General features: G+C 37.0%; 1 protein-coding gene across 4 annotated transcripts in view; it reads right to left on the bottom strand.

Annotated features, from left to right (window-relative positions):
* Nucleotides 1-20,797, bottom strand: part of AK8 (adenylate kinase 8) — a 74,925-nt gene that overhangs the window by 38,119 nt on the left and 16,009 nt on the right. For 3 of the 4 annotated variants that reach the window (XM_035341766.1, XM_035341764.1, XM_035341765.1), the window contains exons 5-10: nt 17,329-17,397; nt 10,549-10,630; nt 8,856-8,927; nt 7,598-7,798; nt 4,726-4,857; nt 1,721-1,810 (exon numbers count right to left, since the gene is read on the bottom strand). In XM_035341766.1, coding sequence (XP_035197657.1) covers nt 1,721-1,810; nt 4,726-4,857; nt 7,598-7,798; nt 8,856-8,927; nt 10,549-10,630; nt 17,329-17,397 — 646 coding nt within the window. The remainder of the gene's footprint in view (nt 1-1,720; nt 1,811-4,725; nt 4,858-7,597; nt 7,799-8,855; nt 8,928-10,548; nt 10,631-17,328; nt 17,398-20,797) is intronic. The other variant, XM_035341767.1, reaches the window with a different exon arrangement.

Raw genomic sequence — 20,797 nt, forward strand, 5'->3', positions numbered from 1 at the left:
TTTCAACCATGACTGAAATCTAGAGAGGGAGATATTTACAGTGGCAGTCCTCTGCTCCACAGGGATGAGAATAAAGTGAAATTACACTGTCCACATAAGATTCTGAAATTAATGGATACCATCAAAAAGACATGGCTCCAGAGCTTAAGATGCTCTATATGCGAGTTTGACTGCATACAAAAGTAGCCACATTCAGATCAGCTGGACTACACACATACAGAAGATATTTCCATACTTAAAGGCCTACGATACATCGCAATTAACAAAGGCTAAGATTCCCACCTAGAAAAAAAGGCTAAAATTCCCACCTAGAAAGGGCAGCCATGAGCCATTAATTCATGAGCAAAAGAAACTGACAGTTGCTCACAGCCCATTACCCACTGATGACTCTGCCTATGCTACAGAGGACCCAGGTCCTCTATTTTAGGCTGTAGAGATTCATGCTTTCCATTCCCACAGTCCCCACTCCAGTTCCTAGACCTTCAATATGGTGGCTGCCACAAAATATTAATGCATTGAACTAGCTGAGTTACCGTATTAAGTACAATCATTCTCTAGAGATGAAGTTTAAAGATAAGATGTATTACCTTGTGGTTTGACAGAGGGATAGAATACCCAAAGCTGCAGGCTGCCAAAGGTCTTTTTGAAATGCTTAGAAAAGTACTGAATCTCTTGGTATGGTATCGAGGGAACCTCGGTTAATTTTATAGGCTCATGTTTCAGATCTGTGTAATTCAGCTGCAGAATTAAGCTATCGTGCAAAAAAAAAGGGGGACTTTCAAGCCTTCCACCTCACCAAATGGCTTTTCTTGCCAAAAATAAAAAGACAATGAAGATTTCTCTTTGTCCAGGGCGTTTGCTCAAAATTCTACTAATACTGAAGCTTAACGGAGATTTCTCAATTTTCAGCAAGATCATCTCCCTGTATTTTTCTCATTAGTAACCATGTGGCCTGTTGCCAGAAATAGGACTAAAAGTTCCTCTTCTGGGCCATTGTAATTTGGCAAAATAAATATGCTTGAACCCTCCTGAAATATGACTTATCCTTTAGAACTATAGATCTTTTTTTTTTTTGATTTTTAATATCCACCACAGAAAACTATCTTTGTGCAAACCAAGTAAAAAACAAGCTTAAGTTGCTGTCCTAAGGTGCTTACAGTATTTATGATTTATCTGAAAGCACTTGCAGAGCCATTCAAAACCAAAATATACTTAGATATTCTTTGTGGTACCCCCCTCTTACAACCAAAAAGGCTGACAGAAATGAATTACACAAAACCTTTATTTTTGAGTTAAAAATGCTTGTGTGGAACTCCAAAATCTCTATGTAAAAGCAGGTAGTCTTTATTATAGAGCTCTTGAAATTGAAATAAAAATGAAACATGATACCAGGCTTTAAAAAGCAGTTTAAGCATTTTTAAATTGTACGTCTATATCAGAATTCTGGTTTTGATTTAGAGATAAAAAACATGGAATTGAAATTTTGGAATGTGTATAAAAAACACTGAATTTCACTGGAACAGTGAACTATTTGAAGATATTGAAGAGATTAAAAACTTCTGTTACACAGTGCAAGTAAGTCACATCTAATTGAAGGACTTAACTTCCAGATTACTCTGAAGCAATTCAGATTACAATCTGACCAAGAAAAAATCACTCACAATTTATCTCTTCCCACAAATTTGTAACCACAGTTTAATGAGACAACAACGTGCCCTACCTGGGTATCCATTGTCAATATAAGGCTTAACGAGTTCTCCAAGTTTTGTCTTGTCTGCAACAGCTTCCTTTAGCAGTAGCCCACAGCAAACTAAGAAGAAGGAAGAACACAAAGACGCGAGGTTAAATTTTAAAAAGGAAGTAACAAAGAAAAAGAAAAAAAATACAGAAGCTGCATACTGGAATAAGGTCACTGAATAAAATAAAAGTTGTAGGTTTTTTGGGGCTGTTGTTAGGATTTTTTTTTTTTTTGGCCAAGCAGAGCAAAAAGCAAAGACCGAGCAGGGGAGAATACTGAATAAAAAAGAATACATTTGGCAAAGATCATATTAAAAACAGAGATAGAAAGAAAGATACTAATGAAATATGTTACTGAAATAGTAACTCAAGGGATTGCTAGTGTTTTTTCACTTTTTATAAAGTTATAATTACTGAATAAAGTTACACCTGCTGAACAGCATCTGAACTGCACTGCTGGAGGTGCAGGATAATACGCAGTTGAAGGAAGTGACTCACCGGATCGTTTAATGATCATGCAAGAATTATACTTAAAAAACTGTCCTAATGCAATATTATCATTGACATCAAATACACAGAACACCAGGAGATGCAGATTTAAAGTTCTAGTCAGCACTGGAGAACACAAAATACTGTTCCTTTGGGATTGTGTAACACATTTTGACTAAAGTTATTGAGTCTTGCTGCCCCCTGTGAGTTCATGTTACCTCATTTTACAGAGAGGAAACTAAGGCATGCTGAAGTTGCATGACATCACAGCATGTCCTAATTCCAACTCATTTTTAGTTAATATTAGGTAATAGTCACCATATATTATTACCTGACCTTTCAACTAACAATCCTAAATCAAATTGATTTCTGAAATCAATAGCACCAACACCAACGGCACCGCTGACTTAATGCCAAAAAAGCAAGCCTTTTTATCGGTTTTATCACCATTATGGACACTGTTTGGCAAGCACGAGTAAGAATACAGGGACATTTTTGGACAAAGTTCATTACATTTATGTTTAAGTGACAAGAGATGAGCACAAATTTTAACAGTTACCAGTTCTCCTGGAGAAGCAAATTGATATTCACAGCATAGGGTGTAAAAAAGTAACAGAAAGTCAGTGCACAGACTACAGTTTAAGACAACAAATACATATATGCTTAAATTCAATCCTATTTATGAGAATATTTAAACATAGGATTGAATTTTTAAGCCTGTGCTTTAGTCCCAGTGGCCTAATTGGGAATTAAGTGTGTGCTAAGTACTTTTCTGAAAACTCATGGTCTTCTGACTTTGTTTTAAATAAGTAATTTTTATATTTGGTTTACAGTGTACTTACAATAAAATCCAACAGATGGGTGAAGCACTGGTAATGGTATTTAGTAAAAAGAACTGCAACTCTTATATAGCAGCTATTTAAAAAATGCAAATTTTGACCTAGTTGAAAACACTGAATCAAACTTGCAGTTTTAGAAATAAAGTTCAGAAAATAGTATTCAGGAACAAAAGAACAGTAATTTTTCAATGCACTGAGACACATTTTATTTTAATTAAGCCAACTGCATAATTATTGCTTCAAATAAATCTAACATTCAATTTTTAATATGTAATAAGATATAACAACAATAAAATACCTGACAGTGATAATAAAATAACTGATACACATTTTATCATTTTTATTAGTACTTATCAATATTTTAGTATGGATTTTAAAATCATGTAAATTTACTTTTTTCAAGTTCACTGGATAGCAGTTCAGTTTTATTTATTTATTTTTAAACTTTAAAATAGTAATGGTGATTTAAAATACCAAACCCGGACTAAAAATACTTTAAAATACTAAACCTAGACTAAACCTGCCAGCCAATAGGCAGACATTTTCATAGCTCTTCCCATGTGTTTCGTGGAAACACACAGATCTACAATCTACCTACCAGCTGGAACGACAATATGGAAAGCCCATGGCATTTTCTGAAGGTTCAAATTTGAACCTGAAGAAATTTATTTATTTTTTGAGCAGACTTACTAAACTGGTAGTTGAAAGCAACACAGCTCTGAACTTGAAGTTGTTATTTACACTGAAAGCCAAGCCCAAGGTCGCTGAAATCTTTTGTTTGACTTCACCAGGAGCTCAGGGAAGACACTAGCAAACTGGCACAACTCTATGGACAACTGAGTTCCACTAATTAAAGAATGCCCCCAACATGAAAACCTACTACCTACCTAATTCTGTTTTGTTGCTTGTTTTGCTTGTTTTTTGTTGTTGTTGTTTTTCCTTCCTCATTTGGCATACACTGAAACAATACTACTGAAACAAACTTGCATTTACTTAACAAAGAGGATATGACTAATTGCAAATTTTAGAGATGTCAGACATTTGTTTAAAATGATTTATGGCTACCTTGATATTAGGTGATGTTATAGAACATGGACGCATATTGCATTAATCGTCTAGCTATGTATTTGTATCATAATACTTTTGAATACTAGAAAGTTAACCATGAACAAGCCTCAAATGCAGTTCTCTGAAAGACAAGAAAGAGAATGCACTAGTCGATAACTGCTTCCTTTTCTAAGACGTTTCTTCAGATGCACAGAACCTGCAACTTCCTCAAACTTCAGAGCAAATTCTATTTTAAAACAAGTGCCCCAGTTTTGGTAACACAGGTGCAACTACAGTGATATTACTCATGATCCACTGATCCACTGAAGAATTCATGACACTACAAGAACCTAACACACAAAAAAAATACTGAGGTAAAGGGTATAAAAAATGATGACTAAAAAAATGTTAGAGCTGGTTTGTCACAGAATGTAAGCTCTATTGGTTTATATTTCTTCATTGAAGTATTTTTCCGTTCCCTCAAAAATTTGACATCCATAGGAATGGGCAGAGAAATTTTATGAGCAAGTAGGAAAGACAGACAGCAAAAGATAAATGATCAAAAAGAGAGAAAGGGGGAATTGAGCAAACTACATATTTACTGAGAACTTACTGTTGACAACACCGTATTTCTGAGCTATTAGTGCTGCCTGCAGGCTCTTCCCGCTGCCTGGGGGTCCACAAAAGAGAATACGTGGTGTAAAGGGGGCGGCTGATCGGTGCCGTGTTTGGACATAGGTAAGAGCTAGAACATGACAGAAAGGTAAGAAATACAGTTTATATCCCATTTCTTTAAAAAAAATAATATAAACATTGATTAACTTCTCTCTCATTTTTTAAAAGGTCGTAATTATGATGATCATTTATTTTATAAATTAAACATCTAGAGAAGCCAACCAAAACCAGGACTCTGATAAAACTGTCATGTCAGCAACTTACACTGAGAGGCACTTCAGAAATCTTACTATCATTATGCTCCTGTACTTTCTTTCATCAGTAGATGTCAAATAATTTTAAAGAGCGAATTCAATTAATAATTGCTCTTTTACCATGTTGTTTTTAGCAGAAGTCATTTTTTCTGATAAGTACAATTTGACCATGCAAATTATAGAGGAAGATAATTACATTTCATATTTTCTGCAGATTCTGAACAAATATTTAACTGTAAAAACTCAGGATGTTAACTTAATATGACATTTATCCAGCATTGTTTGTGATTAACAGACTCCCAATTACATTATTAGAGACATGTCGCAAGACAATATGGCACTGACAACACATAACTGAATATGATTTTATTTGTTTGTACATCATTTTTTCATAACACATAAAGGCTATTTGAGCTCTGTCTGATTCAAATCTGTTTGCTGGACACTATTCTTTCTTCTACATTTTGTTCTGCATATGAAATATTACATTAATGTCAATTAGCCTTGGAAAGACCACAGGATATGCAAAGTATAATCATTATTGCTGCATTATAGAGACCTGAACTTTGTTGCAGTCTCAAAATAGAACCTGATAGACACCAAGAAGCTACAGGACAATGTGGCTTGACAGCGAGGACAAATTAGAATTGTATCTGGACACAGCCAGTCTTACTTCCTGTGTCCTTTTTCTGGCTAAAAATACCAGTAAAATGAGCAGCTCAAGCTTTCCAGGGATGATAGTTTCAGATGCAAAGGTTAAATTCCATGCCACTGCATCTTGACTGTCATTGCTACCCATGTTTTAAAGCACACCTACACAGATTTTAATTTCCTCTGTAATTGCAGTGCATACAGCTAAGTGTTAGCCCAGACATCTTCAATTCAAATAAAAGAGTCTATAGACTGAAGAGTCCTTGTAATAAAATGGTATTTTAGTCTAACAAATAGGATGGTCTTAGACATTAATGGTTGCATGAATCATACTCCTATATTTTTTAAAAAATAAAATAAAATGATGAAGAACATCATAAGGATAAGTATTTTAACTACCATGGTTAACGTATTGTTGTATACTACCTACTTTTTCTAAGGACCCTCTGCTACACTTTGGTATCATCATAAAATCTTTCTTTAATAAAGCAGCAGCTCCAGGAAACTCCAGCTCTGCTATTTCTAGATAGAGAATCTATCTAGATTGAGGGTATTGAGAAACTGACTCAAACTGCAAGCCTGTAGGATCATACACATCTCTTTCTCCTGAACCACAAGCTGTACCTGGGTAATGAATCTGATGTCACATATCCTAGCATACATTAGGAGTAAATCCATTAAAAATTAGGAGTTTACAAAATTTTATAGCTGTATGAAATAATCCATTAAAATCCCAATACTGATGAGAACTGTTTTTTAAATCTTTATCTGTAGTAAAAAAAGATATTTTAAAACCCTGGAAAATCGTAACAGAAAATAGTGCATTTGCTGCATAACTTATGAATAAAAACAAGAATCAGCTAACCAAGGAGTGCTCTAGATATTCTGAACATTTTCCATAACCCTGTGTATTGAAAAGCAGAAACATTACAGGCAAAGCACCCTGCTTACAAATGATGCTTAATTTGCAGTAAATAACCAAGTTAATTAGGAGTAATGATCCCCTAGACAGTCTCCACATCTAATTATTCTTAAAAAAAAAAATCTGGCTGCTTGATGCACTACAGAAAAAAAGATCTAGAGAGGATTTTTTCATTCCAATTTTCAATTTATCTCACTACATTATTAATTAATAATAATTAATATTCAGACACTCACATTTTTATTTACAATTCAAGGCATGAATTCTTTATGAATGATGATATGAACTTTTAAATTTAATTAAGTAATTTAGAGGTAATTAATGTGTAAATTCATAATATAAACTTCCTACTTGTTTATTTTAAAAGTGCAGCACTTGTCAGTAAAAAAAGACCTTTTTGAGATGCAAAATTACTGGGATATAACAGATCATCTACAGACTGACAGCTACAAAGTACATTATCAATTGGTCTTTCTGGCAGTTTCCTTATTTTCTTCTTGAAGAATCAACATTAGAAGTCAGACTGCATTAAAGTCAAGCACAGGCAAACAAGAATTGTTGAACAGAAAAGCTATGAGTGCAAGCAGCTTTTAAATAATGAAATGTTACCAGCTTTGAACTACTCCTATTTCTTATCAGACTTGTGGAAGGTACTAGTCCTTTGGGGGATTAGCAACTGAGCCACAATGCAACCTTTAAGAAATGACTCTCGCAGAAGTAACCGTGCCATTTTCTCTACCTAGTCAGCTGTTCCTTGGCAGGACAGTGGAACTAAGACTTTCCAGTTATCTGCTCTTACTCTAGTCCTGTAAAAAATAATTATCAGGAACAGCCCAAACTCTATATTAGAGAAAACATAACTCAGCTGGGAGCCATCTGCAGTGGCTAAAGCTAATCCTAATCCTATGAACTGCCTCTAATAGCTAGGAGCTACCTTTCAGATAGTTTATCAACTACCATTTGCCACAAACATACAAATTTACCTTGTGATAGGACATCCATGCAAGGCTGATCTGCATTGACCGATTTCAAAACTTTTTGATAGATCTGGAACACCCCAGGGAAGTTTCTGTGATATTCCAGCAGTTTCTTTGACATCTCCTGCTCAGAAAGATCTTCTGGTTTCACCAAACGTTGTTGTATCACCGGATCACTTGGCCAGTCAAAGGTTGTATGGTACACCTCTAGAAGACAGACAGTGATTAGGAACTATGAGGATTGTTTAATAGGTCTTGCTCAGCTCCAGCAGGTTTCCTAAACAAAATCAAGGTCTATGTTTAAGCTTCATATTGTGGCACAAGCGATTATCTGTGCACTACCTTTGTTGTACTGACAGCTGGCTATTACTCTGCAGCTGCACAGATAGGAAGTGTAACTGCCCAGGTAACTGCCCTCCCATGTAGCCAAGACAGCGTGCATTTCCTCATACACATTGCAACACCTATTGCAGAGTTGGTATAATCATGCCTTTGAGAAGAAGCAGTAATAATGATGGCTCTCGTTCTTTTCGGAGATCCATAAATGTTTTATATGCGCTAAAGAACTTCATAGATGGCACAATATCATTGGTAGGTATCTTTTCCAATCCAGTAAACCAAGACAAGTAGTGACAATACAACTTACCCAACACCACAGAGAAAGAGCTGGGAACTGGGGACAGTTCTCCAAATTCTTAGACTGAGCCCTAACAATTTTGTTGTTGTTGTTGTTATTTTCATTTTTTTATGAGATCTCTTTTATAACAAATAAAAGTCATTTCTTCAGTTAAGAACATCCTTCCTCATTTTGCTCCAAAAACATTCAACATGATTTTTTACTAAGCAACGTCAAGATTTAGTTTCCTGATGGATGATTGGCAATTGTACTCAACAGACAACATGGAGCTAGGTCTGTGTGATAGTCATTTAATGGAAGCCACCTAAAAGCATGCCTGCACCTCGGGAAAAAAATCAGGATCTAGCAAAGATGCATGGCAAAACATAAGTTCATATGGATAGATTTAACCATTAAGTGTTCTGTACTGCCATAGTCTCCTGTTTACAGGCTCAAAAGTGAGCTTTAACTTTTCCCATTTCAGAAAATAATGCAATGTCAACATATATTTTTTTCCAAAACAGTTTATAATTATAAATTCCTACTAGTTTTTACAATAATGGTATTATAATGCTGGTATTATAATGCTTCTGGGACCAAGCAACACTCCAGTTTCTAGTGGAGAACAGGATGAAACAAATACTGTACCTTCTGTGAAGGGATCAAGCCTCTTCCCACTGTTCCGCTCAATCAGCACAGTGTCTGCAGCATAGAGCACAACTAGACCCCCCCCAAAAAAAAAGAAGAAAAAGAAAGAAAACACAAAAAAGCATAGCTCATTAGTCGTTATATTTAGTGTAGCTATTTTAATGTATCCTGGTTTTAAAGATGAACGGATGCATTTCAAAGACATTTGTCCCCATTTGTCTCATTATTCTCCTTTACCAGTATTCTACTTGCAAATACTTAATTCCACTTTTAATCAGTTTTTCCTCCATCTCCTAAACAGAACAGTGGGAAAAAATACACATTAATAACCCTGTACCCGTGGCTGCTGGCTGTCCCAGCCATCCGTATCAATTAACGAGGCTCTCCCTCACTTACATTGTATCTGGAACCAAGGACAGGAGCACTCAGATCACTTGATACTGATTCTCTTCTATACCACAAGCAATTAATTTTCACCCAGCTACTTTGGTAATGAAAATGGTGAAACTTATTTTTGGATAACCTCCCAGAAAAGTGTTCAAACTTGATTAGAAAGCATCAAAAGATGGAGAATCTGTCAGTTCCCTGGGTTGCTTTTGGCTAACCATCCTCACAGTTAAACGCTGTAATTTAATTACTGTTTTCAGTGCATTTTATTACAGATTTCAAACCAGTTCTTCTTATGACTTTCTTCACTGTATCAAATATCACTTTCAGACACTTTTCTCCCTATTAAGGTACTCATACACCGTAAATCTCATCTCCTCTCAATCTTCTTTTTGATTAACTAGACAGACTGAGCTTTAAGATTCTCATCCAGGTCTTGGTTGCACAGATATAATTGTGAGCAAAACTTGACTTCAAATGTTATTAGCTGTATTAAAAATACATGCAAGTACTAGACATAAAACATTTTTGCCTAGCTCTATTGCAGTGATTCTGAATTCTTCATTAACAGTCAAATCTCATCCAAATCAAATCCAAAGTGACAATTCATCAAGTTTGCTAACATTCTGGCAAGTTCACTACCCACTGGCAAGCTCTACATTTCTCACTTCACCCTGTATTCCACACAACTGTAATCATTTCTTACATTCTAAGTCGGTTCTCTATATTAACTTGGGACAACTGCCTGTTCTAGGTGGCAAGGGCAGCTTTCAAGGTCTTACCTACCAGCACTTTGACAGTAAATAAATGTTCCTCACAAGTCAAGTTATAATCCGTCCATACTAACAGGTCAAGTTTAAAATCATGATGTTTCTTCTTCTCTTGGCAAAGATTGTTAAGTTTATATTCTCTAATTCAACAAAATAATGATTCATATTTAGGGGATGAGGAAATTGTTTTGGTCTGAGAATCACTAAAGAGATTTAGAAATGAGAAAATTTGGACTCACACCTAGTACAGAAGCATAGATACATACAGCTGCTTGGAGGTACTTGCTGGAGTTGTCCTGAATGTACAGAACTCTATTGTGTAGGAGGACAAGGGTTTATGCATAAAAGACAGGATTTAAGTCTTTCAGGTTAACTCAAGGTTTTCAGTGATTCTGAACCATATAGAAAGATCATTCTGCTATCTCATGACTCTGTCTTCAATATCAGTATAGAATTTATGGAGGATGTATGGGGAAAAAACTCTTCCAGGCTTTCACCTTCTGGTCACAATCACACATAAACCTTGCTCTGCTTACCAACATGCCTAGGAATGATGCCAGATGATTGCAGCATCCACGCCTGTTCCTGATTTTCAGGGAAGCCTTCCAAAATCCAACCCTGTTGAACAAAAACATGAAAATATTATTGATCCTGGAAGAGAAAATACAAAACATAGCACTAAATATTGGTGCTATTTGCACAAAAAAAGCCTCATTCTGGTCTCACAACATGACAATGTTTGTCATGGGTGCTTGCAATAGAAGAAAGAAAACATGGGGCACTGATATTTTTATGAAGTGGCATGCAGTAACACCACTGCCACAGTGCAATGGGCATTTATGTATTGTAACAAGGATTTTTTTTCATCTTTCAATCTTAAAAAATAAACCTCTCTTTTGAATAAAAACAATTCAAAACAATTTCTACAGTTTTGAAATATTCAAAAGGATACCAGCCCACATTGTGTATAAAAAAGAGGCTAAACAAATTTAAAGACAGATTTAATGCCAAGAACACTGAGGAAAATATGCACGCTTTCATTATTTTCTTAAATTATACAGGAAAACTCACAGTAATGGAACCAGCGTTCCCAAAGCTAATGAAGCAACAGAGCAAAAGAAAGGAAAAAGAAAAAAGAGCCTTTTGCTCCCTTAAGTCCTTGTTATAGCCAGCTAAGTGTTGGATTGAGCATCTTTAAAAAAACATTTACAGATCTGTGAAATACTGTAGAAGAGCTGCAGCCTCACTCAGTTTCTGCATGATGCAGTATTTGAGATCTAATCCACTTCCCAGTCTCAAGTCTGAATCTTCTAAACTTTCTCTTATTTTTCTGTTATTCGCTTAACTACTCATGTCCTTGTCACTACCTCGTATTTCCCTGACAACTTTGTGATACTACAATAAATCTGAAATCTATCTTTGTACTGAAATAAATAAGATACTTTAATATTGCACTAGCTAGCAATCATTATCATCTCCCACATATTTCTGAAGCTCTGTCGGTATGGGGTCCAAAGGTTTTCGAAGTATTTCCGCATATCTCCATGCCTTCTGTGGGAGGAAATTGGGACATTCCAATTATATAAGAAAATAGAGTAGACTACTTAAAATTCTTTAATTAGCCTGGTTTCGGGAACATGTCATCCTGCTGATATCTGTAGAATACAAGAGACTTAAGAAACTGCAAGCCATTTTTGCCACTCCCAGTGTTTGCTCTATTGAATTAGAATGAACTGCTGTCTAAGGTCACGCAGGTGCTAAGAAATCAATTTATCCCTTGGGACTTGCAGGAGGCAAGGCTGCACAATATTTTTAGCAGTATGCGAGGAACTTCAGCACTAGTTCTGAATATATTGTGTTTGTACAACATATATATATAGGCCCACATCCTTTTCTAGGAAGAAATGGCATCGGAGGTTGGAAGCCAATAAATCTATGCCTGTTTACATAGACTACAAATCTGACTCATTTTCTTCACTCCAAGTGCAATACTTTTGGAAACTAAACAAAAGAAGAAAAAAAAAAAAAAAAACAACCACACCACCACCACACCACAAAACCATTGCTTCTGATGTCACTACAACCTAATGCTCAAAATCAAATAGCAAGCAACAGGCAGTAAATGCAGATTCTTTTTAACAACGTAAGCTTCAAGATGCTCATACACAAATTTCAAAGGTCCTTAATGCAGGCAATAAGGAATTTTATAAATAAAAGTTTTTGCAGTATAATAAAGCATAGCTCAACAAATAGCTTCCTGCCTGCATTTCAATGCATTAAGCAAATGCATAATAAACACGCGCTACAAAAATAGTTAGCATTTTGGATCTTATTTCCAAAGGTCTCTGAGTTCCAGGGTATCAGTCAGTCCCTAATTAGAATACATTATCCATCTACTTGACACTTCAGTGAAATGTCTATTCCACCACAGAGCTGCAGCTTTGTTCAGAACAGGTTTATTGATATTCTGCTGCATTCCCTCTCCATACCCCCAGTGGCTTGGTTCTGTTTTATCACACATCAAAAAGGCCGTATGCTCAGGGCACCCCATGCACAGCTCAGAGCTGGAGGTCTGAACAGCTGCAAGTAGTATGGTATCACAGGAGGGACAAGCTCCAAGCAGATGTCACAGATGAAAAAAAAAAAAAAAAAGGAGTAAAAAGGAGTGTGGCTTGGGAACTGGCAAGAGGAAGCAACACACAGCAGAGCAAGACCTGACTTAAAATATGCCTATCATGCTTTATGCAAACACTGGTCTTTTTTTGCCCTCCTGACTATCATTAAAGTGTAATTAGTAACTTCACATAGTAAATTTGTTTCTTTAAGAAGTCATTTATTTTTTGTTCTTGATAGCGGTAACCTTACATCCAAGCACGGATTGCACCTTACCACAACGAGGGTGGAACAAAGGCTAAAAGTGAGGAATTCCATGGTGCCGTACTCTGTGGTCACTGCTCCCTTTCTTTCAGCTGGAGACCACAAGCCTTTTCTACGTGCAGGCTGCTGTAAATAGTGCTTTGTGCTGGTGCCTTAATGCCAGGTGAAGTGCTCCTGGGAGAGCCATGCCACACAGAAATCAGCAACTAGGAGCTGCATTCAAAGCCATCACTTTCCTCTCCAGATTTGAGGAATCTGGAGAAAAGGAAAACCTCGAGGTCATTCTGAAACGTAAATCTCATTCCTTCACTGGCACACTGCTCTCAGCTGTATGTACATACCGAGCCTATGCACTTTCACACTTCCCACCCCAAAAATGATGACTTAGATATTCAGTTCTCTCTTGTTATGTGACCAGCATGGCCTCAAATATTTTTTTTTTTACAAAATACAAAACCAACACTGCCTTAGAATTGCAAAAACAGCAAAGGGATAGCACCAACAAGTAATGCTGAATGACGTGGCACATCCAAAAGAAATCTCAGCCACAAGCATGGAGCTCAAAGATCACAAATAGCTCTGCATTTAGGAAAACAGATCATCACAAAAGTTTTTCCACACCATTCAGTATTTTGGAAAAAGTACTACATGTCTTTCTCTGCTAAAATCAGTAATAGCTTTGCCAGCATGGATCCAAAATTGAGATTTCCAGAAAACAGCAGACTGAGTGTGGGACAAATATTGCCAAGCCAGCTCCTGCACTCTGTCAACATTAGCAGCACAGGTGATGGAGAAGCTCCAACTTCACCAAATTTTCCACTAGAAAGAAACCTCTGATTCCCACATACAAAGTATTTGGTAGCTTCAGTAAGCTACAAAGCTAAAAAAAATAAATAATAATAATAAAAATAAAAAATAAAAAAGATGGTGAACAGGCCTATTTTCTCCCCAGATGAGTCTATGTAACATCACTATCTTTGTACGGAGTTTCACAGAGACAAGATAATCTGTCATGGTAAAATCAAAAGAACCGATAGCCATTGCTCTCTTTTCCTTCGCTTTCTTCCCTTCCGATGACAGGCACTACTCTTCTGAATTGTTTAATACCAAATCAAAAATAATTCTGCCTCTATTCATGTGAATCACTGGCCTAAGCTTAGTTTCTAAATGGTCCTGAGGCAGGATTAAGGTTGCTCAGCTCACTCCCTCACAAATTCATCATGTAGCAATCTCTTCGCTAGCCTTGCCCAGTCCTGTGAATTCCCTCCTCAACGCCAGCAGCACTGGGAGTTAGACAACAGCCAGAGGTGCTATAACCAACATGTACTAACCCTGAAAGATGAAAAGTCTTCCTATCAACTTCACAAGTCCCAGGATCTAACATAATGCTCGCAATAAGTTTTCTGTGTGTGCTGGAAGACCTACCCGTCTGATCCCTCACAGTCCTAACTACATTTGTATTAGGAGAACACACAACAGAGTCTCAGCAGAGCCGTTGATCAATAAAAATGTTCTCCTTGGAGAATGCCCGTGACATCTATAAACCTGCGAGTGTCAAAACAATGGCACAAAAAATTCTGTATTTCTGCTGTCAGTGGGACGAAAGCTGTGCAATTAATGCCAACCCAATGACACCACAAGGAGAAATAAAACAAACAGCTGGTGGTACTGTGATCCAACATGCAGCTCCTGGTCTATTAACATTTTCAGCAAAAAAACGCTGACTCATGCTTTGAGAGAGCGGCATAAATCTGCTCAATGAAGAACAAAACCCACAGCATTAACTTCATTTCCAATCATACAGGGAAAACGTGGCAATTATTAAACCATTATTATTAGCACAACCGGAGTTGCTGTTACTGCAAAGCCGAGGCACTGTGTTTGGGGACTGAAACCAGCCTAAAGCCTAGCAGACAGCGATCACAAAAGGCAGTTTCTCTCTTGGGTTTATCATCTTTCTAACTTACCTTTAAGGTGTAAAGATATTTTAAACATACACACTACAGAGGAAGTTTCACTAGAGAAAGATGTTGCCACAAAGAGACAAGGCAGTAAATCCTAATATCACCTGACTTGCTCTATGCTCTATATCCATGCTATCTCATTGCGTTGCTATCATACAAAATGTTGACATTCGGTCCTTTGCCACCCATCTGCTTCTATATCACGAGCTGACAATATTGGTTTTTCACCAATGTTCCCCAGCTACACTGTCGTTCAAAAGGCTACACCAATGAACAAGATGGTATAGCATATATGCGTGCTTTTAAACAGGTTCTTCTGCCAATTAAAGTAATTAGTCTAGACTAAATTTAGTACAGATAATCGAATATATTAAGTACTACCAGATGTTCGGTTTGGAGGCTAACTAGCAATTAGGAGTCAAAATAAAATAAAATAGCTCGGCTAAAAAGACCTTCACGAGAAACTAGGCAGACCCAAATAATTCAGGCACAGTGACTTGCAGTGTAAAAGTTAAATTCTGGTTTGCAAATTCAAAATGGATAGATCAATCATGGAGTACGGTGTACAGTATTTTCTACAGAAAAAAATGATAATCCTTTTCTAAACACATCGGTTTTCTGCCAATCTCTTTACTCCTTTCATTACATTTCATAACATAAATAGCAACAGGTAGTATCTTAACTTCAATTCCCATGCAAACAGTGGCACATCTGCTGGGATAGGTCAAAGTTTAGCTCCTGCAAGTTTTAACCTATTGCTTAAAAAGAGCAGCCTACCATCTATTTTGCTACAGCTATGTTTGCAACAGAAATATGACACAGACGTCCTCTAGCAAAGCTACCAGGCAGGAACCATTTAAGAGATTACACCCCCAGCTATTCATTACCATCCTGATCAAGTTATCTTTTCCACAGTTCATACACTGTCATCGACCATCTGATCTAGTTTACGCAAGGCAGGTTCACTGAAAGACACTTCCATCAGTGGCTTAAGCTAAAATATCTGGCTTTGCACTGAAGCACGAGACAACCTCTTTGGCAACTGCTTACATTACCTGAGCTGTAAAAGCAGAAAACCTTCAATCAGGGGCATAAAACAAAGTTTTGAATTCTTCTCGCTAGTTTTGTTGTTACTTCTCCACACCTATAGGTATCTCTGTGCTACAGAATTGCTGTCTTAGAGCTACAAGACAATGGCCTAGCCCCCTGGATCATTTTGTTTGACATGGATGGAAGGATCCAGACTGCGGACCATTTTGGACTACAGCAAAAATCAGAGACAGAGAGAAAAGCAAAGGAGATAAGGCTTTTAGCATGTCCAATTTCTTTCAGTGGCTGATGCTGACACAGCTTTAAGAAGCAATTTTCACACTTCAGTGAAACATTAATTACTGGCCTCACTTTATTCAATCAATAAGGTAGATGATGATACCAAGTAGCAGCATATTTTAATAAAACTGTGAGCCTTGCAACATCTCTATGAGGTCAGAAAGAATCAGCTCTCCTCTGACTAGCAGGTGAATAGACAAAGTACCTGTTCTGAGAACTTACACTATTTATCCGGAAAAGTTGTTCGGTCCTTCATGGATGCAACACCTGCTTTGGACTATGATTTTTTTTTGGACTATGGACTTTTTCCTCCCAAGATTGCATCAAATAACATACATTCTGTATTTTGGCACAGATTCTTCTTTAGGAAGAGGTTTTTATCATTACAAACTTGTCTCTTACAAATAATCCTTTATAATGGTCCGATTGAGGACTCAATAAACGATAGGACCTGAGATTTTAAAGGAAACGTAAAAGAGATTTTGCTGTCCTTGAGTCCAGACATTAATTTCAACCAATATTAATCTACTGAAGATCTCTTTTTGTTCTATGTTAAAAGTCTCTATTTACGTTAAAACTAAATACATTGGGGAGTGGGGAGGGGAGAAGGAAAGCAATACATCTGTGGATGCAGCCAAACCTATCCAGTTGCCTATTTGTGTAAGGTAACAGTGAACATACTAATTATTACCTAAAATATATTCAAATGTAGTGTTTACTCAGGAAGCAAAAGACACGGTAAGAAAGCAAGAAAATTGAAATGAGTAACATTAGACTCTTTCCCCCCCTTTCCTCAATAAGAGGAAACATATTGACATATTAACATATTGATTTTTATATATTTTCTGTTTATCTGTTTTGTCCACTTCAACTCTGCCAGTTGCCCCAGGCAATCAACAAAGCTATGCTTGTTCAGCCTTTGATCATCTCAGTGCTAGAAGATTAGCATATGCATACTCTCATTCTCCCCTTCATCCTGTTAATAAAGCTCCAAACTCCCTCTGCTGATGTTCAAGAAAGCAATCCGCTCCAGAGCCCCCAATGATTTGCCCCCATTCCCTCCTCTGCTCAGGACTCAGAAGGCTAACTACTATGCACGAGTTGTGTAAGTGCTTATCAACCAGTTCTCTGAGGAGCAATTCTTACTTGTTTGATGCAGTCCACGTTTGACAGACGTTCCTGGATCAGATTGGCCCAAAGCGCGTTGGGAATTTGCTAAAGAAAGAACAAAAAAAAAGGCTGCATATTCACAATTGAGTTCAAAAGGAATTTTATCATGCAGGCATATTCCGGTTAAAGGTGAACTGAGATGTCTTCTTGAAATAAATAAATAAACCAAACTGCACCAGTCCCAAGTCATTAACATAATATATCAGAGTGTTAATAAGGGCACAAGAATCAGTGTTAAAGGTAAGCTGAACACATTTCTACCTGCCAAAGCCTACATCCATGTTTTTTGCACACGAGCATGGAAGCAGCGCCAAGTTTTGCAGGCTAACTACCACACCTGACATCAAACTGACAAAGGCATCCGTAAGAACATCTCATCCACAAGTAGTGCCTTTTACCACAAGTACCTGACCCACTACTTCACGTCACTACTGCTGTGTGCGTGGACATACTAACAGCTATCACATGAGAGAAGCACAATCTCCAACACAGAGCAGATGAACACAATCTGGTTTTCAGGAAGTTATTTTCATAGCTTCTGGTGCCTCTCATTCTTTTATCATCTAGAAAGTTTATTTAAAATACATTTTTATGTTAAAGCTCATTGTAATGTTAAAGTTAATTTAATGTGAAATGGAATTGACATTGTATGTATCGAGATGTTCAAAAGTGCAGGTTCTTTCTGTGACTTTTACTTTGCCCATATCTACAGACATTATTTGCTATCAGACAGAAGAACAAAGATCCTTTACAGATGTATCGTTTTTCCACCCCTAATATTTCATCCGTTATTACCTCAGATTTCCCGATAAGAAATTAACAATAACTTTTTTCCTTCTTGTAAGAAATTTTCTTCACTATCTTGTTAACTTGGGCCTTCATTCAGTGCTGAACCCCGTTGAACAAACTGTTAATTTAACATGATAAAGTTTAAACCTTTGGTGATGCCAGCCAGAGAAGATGTTCTGTCAGAACGCCTTCTCTTGGTCTCATTTATTTTGCCATTACTCATAAAAAAATCAGCAGACAGATTCGCTGCCTCCTGATGCATACAATTATCTTTCACCTAACGATGTGAACTTGAGTCTTTCTTCCAAGCAGTTTCATATATCGTGGGCTCCCATCTCTTTTTCTAACCAAATAGTCTGAAGGACGTTAGCCTAAAAAGAGTATTTCTGCAGGGCTTCATTATACTAAAGGATGTAGATAGATATAGTGGGAATGTGGCCGTCTATGCTGAAAGATTTCATAACTCTCCTTCACTAGATCATGAAACAATTTCACCAGGAGCAGTGGGAATGCTACCACACAAGTCACTACTTCAAAGTAGAGTGGAAAAAGCTCTCCAGAATACACAAAAGAAAATAGTCTAGGGCTGGCTGTGGAGTGGACAAGGTGGCCCAGTCCTATGGTGGGGTTTCTTGTTTTGTTTATCTCAACTGTCCCCTGTTCTCAGTGCCTGTCCTAGTATCAGCCATACATAAGGCAACATTCAAGCAGGTAAAAGAGAAAAAGGGAAAGAAATTGCTGTGTTTCTTGAAAGTCAGCAGGTCCCATAGGGTGGTGCGTCAAAGTCTCCTGCAGCCTCTCGCTGCTGGAGCCTGGGTCTGTGGCTTTGAGTCTGTCACCTTCCAAAGGTGCATCACGCTGCTATCAGAAACAGCTAGTGTCTTCCTTCCTTCTTTGATGTGTCATGTCAAGACAGGCTAGCAACTGCCGGGGGTCCACTCTGCTAAGCCCTGCCAAACCAATTTAAACCAAAAGTGTACTACCTTCTTTCAGTGCAGTGGTATTCTTAGTCCTCTTTTGAGCAGGGTTTTTTGCACAAGAACAATCAAGGACACATGTGAGTATTTCTGTGCTTTAGTTACTTCTGCTCTCTGGGGCTCAATTCCAGTCTCATTTCTTGGTCAGCTTTCCTCCTACTGAGCAGTGGCCTACAAAATCACTTTTCAGCAGGTTGCTTGTAGAATGCCTGTTTATTCAACTAGAAACCATTAAGTCTGTTGTATCATATACTACGTTTACATGTTTTTTTCTCACAAACACATTAACATATCATGATAGGTGTGATTTCTCCTCCCAGAAATCTGTAAGAGTGGACAACGACACACATGCATTTGGTATAGTATTCTAGAATTGTATCTTATCTAAGGCACACTGAGACTGTCCCAGTATCCAGTTTGGTGAATGAAAAGACCTGCTGCTTGAAATGTTCAACCTTCCAAAAGATTTTGCTTATGTCCATACTACTTTTTAAAACATGCTAGTTTGATCAACTGTTTCCATACTGCCAAAAAACCATACTCATTCCTGGTTAATTTTAAATGTTCCACGTTGTTTCAGGGAAATCACATTCCATCTTACATTACTCTAAGTAGGTAAGACATTATAGCAAACTTTTCATAAAACTGCTATGCTTTTTGTTTAGTGTAAGAAGAGAAAGCACTTTCCATAGACATTTCCATAGGAAAGTTTGGATATGTTTAGTATTCTGAAAATCACAAATGTTTACATTTAGCTTGTTTGGATGAATACACACAAAAGGCTGGTCTTTACAAAGAAAAGCATGCACAAGACTGGAACAGTTCCTATTTGTTTCTTCATAGTGACTTCTTGGATAGACTAGAACGCTGAACACACATAGGCGAGGATGCCTTGAGTTTTCCTCTCTTCTATTTCTTCTTAAAAATCATGGGGGTATGATGCAACTGTAGTGCAGTGTTAAATCATGAAGTAGTATACAAACACCTTAACTGCAATTTTATATAGCAGTAAAAGCACACTCATCCTGCAAAGCCCAAGTTGTTTCAACTTCTTATTTTATAAATCTGACAGGAGAAGTGAAACATGCAACAGCTTATCATTAGACTTCTCTATAGGAAAAACCTGAAGGTGCTTTCTATTAACATTATAATAACTAGAGATGAGGGAATAATTTGCAGTGATTTATCAAAAAATGTAGCCTCTTTTTCTGTTAATGGAATATTTATCAGTAGCTCATGGTTTCTCAAATTTATTGAATATTCAAAAATATTTTACTTAGTTTGGGAATATTTTTACATGTAGAACGTTCACATTTTGCTTTGAACAGTCAATATTTAAAATTCACTACTTCAGCTGTGCTCATTAGTAAGTGGCCAGGTGTGTTAGTGGATGATTGCAAGTTCAAATTTAAAAATTGAGCTTCAGAGAATAATAATGTATTTTAAATACTTTTTCCATGAATTCTTGTGCCAGTAAAACTCAGATGTTCTACTCTTCACTAGAAGTAAAAAGAGCTGAAAGCATGGCTGAAGACAAGTAAGTAAAATATGAGAACAAATATTTGCAAACCTTTTTGTAGCATTTGCCCAAATCTAGTAACGTTGGCCTACTGACCTAAAAATGAATGACCTCTGGCATCGGGGTTAATTTAGCCACAGTAACCTTATATCCATGAACC

The sequence above is a fragment of the Oxyura jamaicensis genome, chromosome 17 (genome assembly GCF_011077185.1).
Source record: "Oxyura jamaicensis isolate SHBP4307 breed ruddy duck chromosome 17, BPBGC_Ojam_1.0, whole genome shotgun sequence".
In the NCBI taxonomy this organism is placed as follows: Eukaryota; Metazoa; Chordata; class Aves; order Anseriformes; family Anatidae; genus Oxyura; species Oxyura jamaicensis.